Genomic DNA, 2576 nt, shown 5'->3' on the forward strand with positions numbered 1-2576 from the left:
GGTGGGGATCGGGGACGGGCAGGGGCACGGGCTCAGGGTGCTGGGGGAGGCAGGGGCAGAGGTGGGGGGGATGCAGGTGGTTCCTGAAGGTGGCCCGGCCTCCGTGTCCCCAGGTGAGTGCCCCATGCCTCCACCTGTGGCTGGAGGGGCTCAGGTCTGCGCTGTGCAGGTGTGTGGGAAGCAGTTGTCCACCGAGCGGCCCGCACACATGATGGACAGGTGGCCGAGTGAAGCCCGTGAGGAAAGGCTGTTCTCGGGAGCCGTCCGTGACGTGATCAGAACCTTTGCGGGTGACCAGCCCGTTCCCAAGGCCCGTCTGTGTCAGGCCCAGGCCTCCTGTGCGGCCCTCAGTCTCCCCTCTAAGTGAGATGTGGCATGGGCACGCGGGGTCCCGCCCAGGCTGAGGTGGGGGCGCCTGAGTCCTGGCACAGTGGGTGGGGGACAGCCACACTTCTAGCGATTGTCCCCACAGCCCAGGCCCTGGGGGCCCCTCAGTGAGAGCAGCTCGGCTGGGACCAGAGGGAGGGGCACCCCAGTTCCAGGGCCAGGACCCCGCCTGCCTCGTCACAAAAGCCGGCCGCATGGAGGCGACTTCGGAGTGGGCGGGGAGTGTGCAGGGGAGGAGAGACTGTCCCCAGAGCCACTTGCCACTCCCAAGGCGCCCAGACAAACACAAATCCCCAGGCTGTCGCCCAGGGGGTGCCCGTGGTGGCCACGGTAGAGCCCGCTGGACCTCGGAGGAGCCAGCCCCCACCGCACACGACCCGCCCGTGCTGACGCGGGCCCGGCTGTGTGTGGAACACACATTCACCCTCACGCAGCAGACCCGCGTGCACCCACGGAACCCACATGCATGCAGGCCCACGGGTGCACGGCCCACAGGACACGGCCCTGGACAGGTGCAGCCCCCACCTTCCCAAGCCAGCAGGGCCCAGGGCCACGGTGCTGCCGGGGCTACTGTGCTGTGGGGACCCCGGGAGTCAGGCAGGGAGACGTCGGGGGGCCTGGGAGTCGGGGGCCCCAGGAGTCGGGGTGGGGGGAGGTCGGCGGCTCCCCTCCCCCTGCCAGGCCTGCTGTGATAAGGGCTCCTTAGTCTCTGTAATCCTCCTTAGCTCGACTTTGGGTTATTTTGAGCAGGAGATTACAGGTGATTACGATCAGCATTGCTGAGGGGCCACACTTCCTGGATGCGGCCAGCCTGACGCCCCAGGCTGATGGCTCCCGCCCCCCCGCCCCCCAGGATGCACCTCTCATCAGAGGAGCGGGCCTCTCAGGAGCCCTGGGGACATAGGCCACAGCATCCACCAGGTGCAGGGCAGGCACCTGCTGGGGAGGGAGAGAGGCGGCTTGGGCCCCAGACAAGCCGGCACCGCGAGGTGGCGACAGATGCGCTCGGAACCCCCGTGGGTTGCGGGTCGTCTGGCGCGAGCCAGCAGAGACCCCAGCTTCCCTGCGGCTAGCTCCCCCCTGTGGGGTGGGGGGAACCCACGCTGTCCCCAGAGCCACTTCCAGCTGGGCCCAGAGAGGCCACACTTTGCCACATGTCACACAGCAACTTCGGCTCAGCCCTGGGGGGCTCTGCCAGGCCCCCCCGACGCCCTCACCTCCACCCCATCTGAACGCTCCCTTCTTTAAATCAGAAACAGGCTCTCCCCTGGGCGCCAGTCAAAGCTGTTCTTTATGAAGTTCCCAGGGGGGAAAATCCATTTCACATCATACTTTCTTCTAATTTAAGCCGCCTCGGTGCAGACTAGTTGCAAACGTCAATACCACTGAAATGCACTCAGCTGGCCGCCCGCCAGGCCACACAGGCCGCTGTAAATCCACACGTTAACAAGCAGACACGCGCCCCTCGTCTGTCCTGCAGAAGTGGACGGGGTCGTCCTGCCAGGCAGGTGGCCCAGGGCGGGTCCAGCCACGTCTCCCCAGAGGTGCCGGCTCCTGCCCACAGAGCCCCCGTGTCCGAGTCACACCTGGGCGTCGTGCCAGCACCAGGGTGCGGGTCAGGTCACCTTGGGAGAAGGGGTCAGTGGGGGGAGGGGCAGGGTCAGGTCCTCGTCTGAGCCTGAGGAGGCCGTGGGGGCCGCTTTCCACTTCCGGGCCTTGCCGCCAGGACCCACCAGCGTGGGGGGCTGCCTCTGGGTCCCCTGGGCCAGGCAGAAAGCTGCAGACACCACGCAGCTGGTCACCGGGGAGACTGAGGGCCAGCAGCCCCATGTGCCTGGGCCATGCCGCAGGACGGCTCAGCCCCAGAGCCCGGCCATCCTGGGGGCCATCCCGTCACTGGACGGGAGCCGAGAGTTCTGGCCGGCGCAGAGCCTCCGCAGCCAGGGCCTGGCAGGCCCCCTCGTCTTCGGTCACAGAGTGTCGGGGGCTGGGACAGCCCTGCCACCCGGCGGCTGTGACTTTAGGTGCTGGCGGGAGCCCGGCCGAGTTGGATGCTGGACCCGTGGGCCGCTCGGCCGCCCCTGACCAGCTCTCTCCTTTGTCTTGTCGCAGGAGCAGCTGAGCTGGAGGTGCGGGGAGCAGCTGTGCGGACGCCCGGGCTGGCAGGCGAGGCGGCCATGGTGGCCGCG

General features: G+C 67.9%; 1 protein-coding gene across 1 annotated transcript in view; it reads left to right on the forward strand.

The window, feature by feature from the left end:
• Positions 1–2576, forward strand: part of ELFN1 (extracellular leucine rich repeat and fibronectin type III domain containing 1) — an 8860-nt gene that overhangs the window by 2643 nt on the left and 3641 nt on the right. The window contains 2 exon segments of the mRNA XM_025049572.1: positions 2114–2356; positions 2500–2567. Coding sequence (XP_024905340.1) covers positions 2114–2356; positions 2500–2567 — 311 coding nt within the window.

Source organism: Pteropus alecto, unplaced genomic scaffold (genome assembly GCF_000325575.1).
Source record: "Pteropus alecto unplaced genomic scaffold, ASM32557v1 scaffold56, whole genome shotgun sequence".
Taxonomy (NCBI): Eukaryota; Metazoa; Chordata; class Mammalia; order Chiroptera; family Pteropodidae; genus Pteropus; species Pteropus alecto.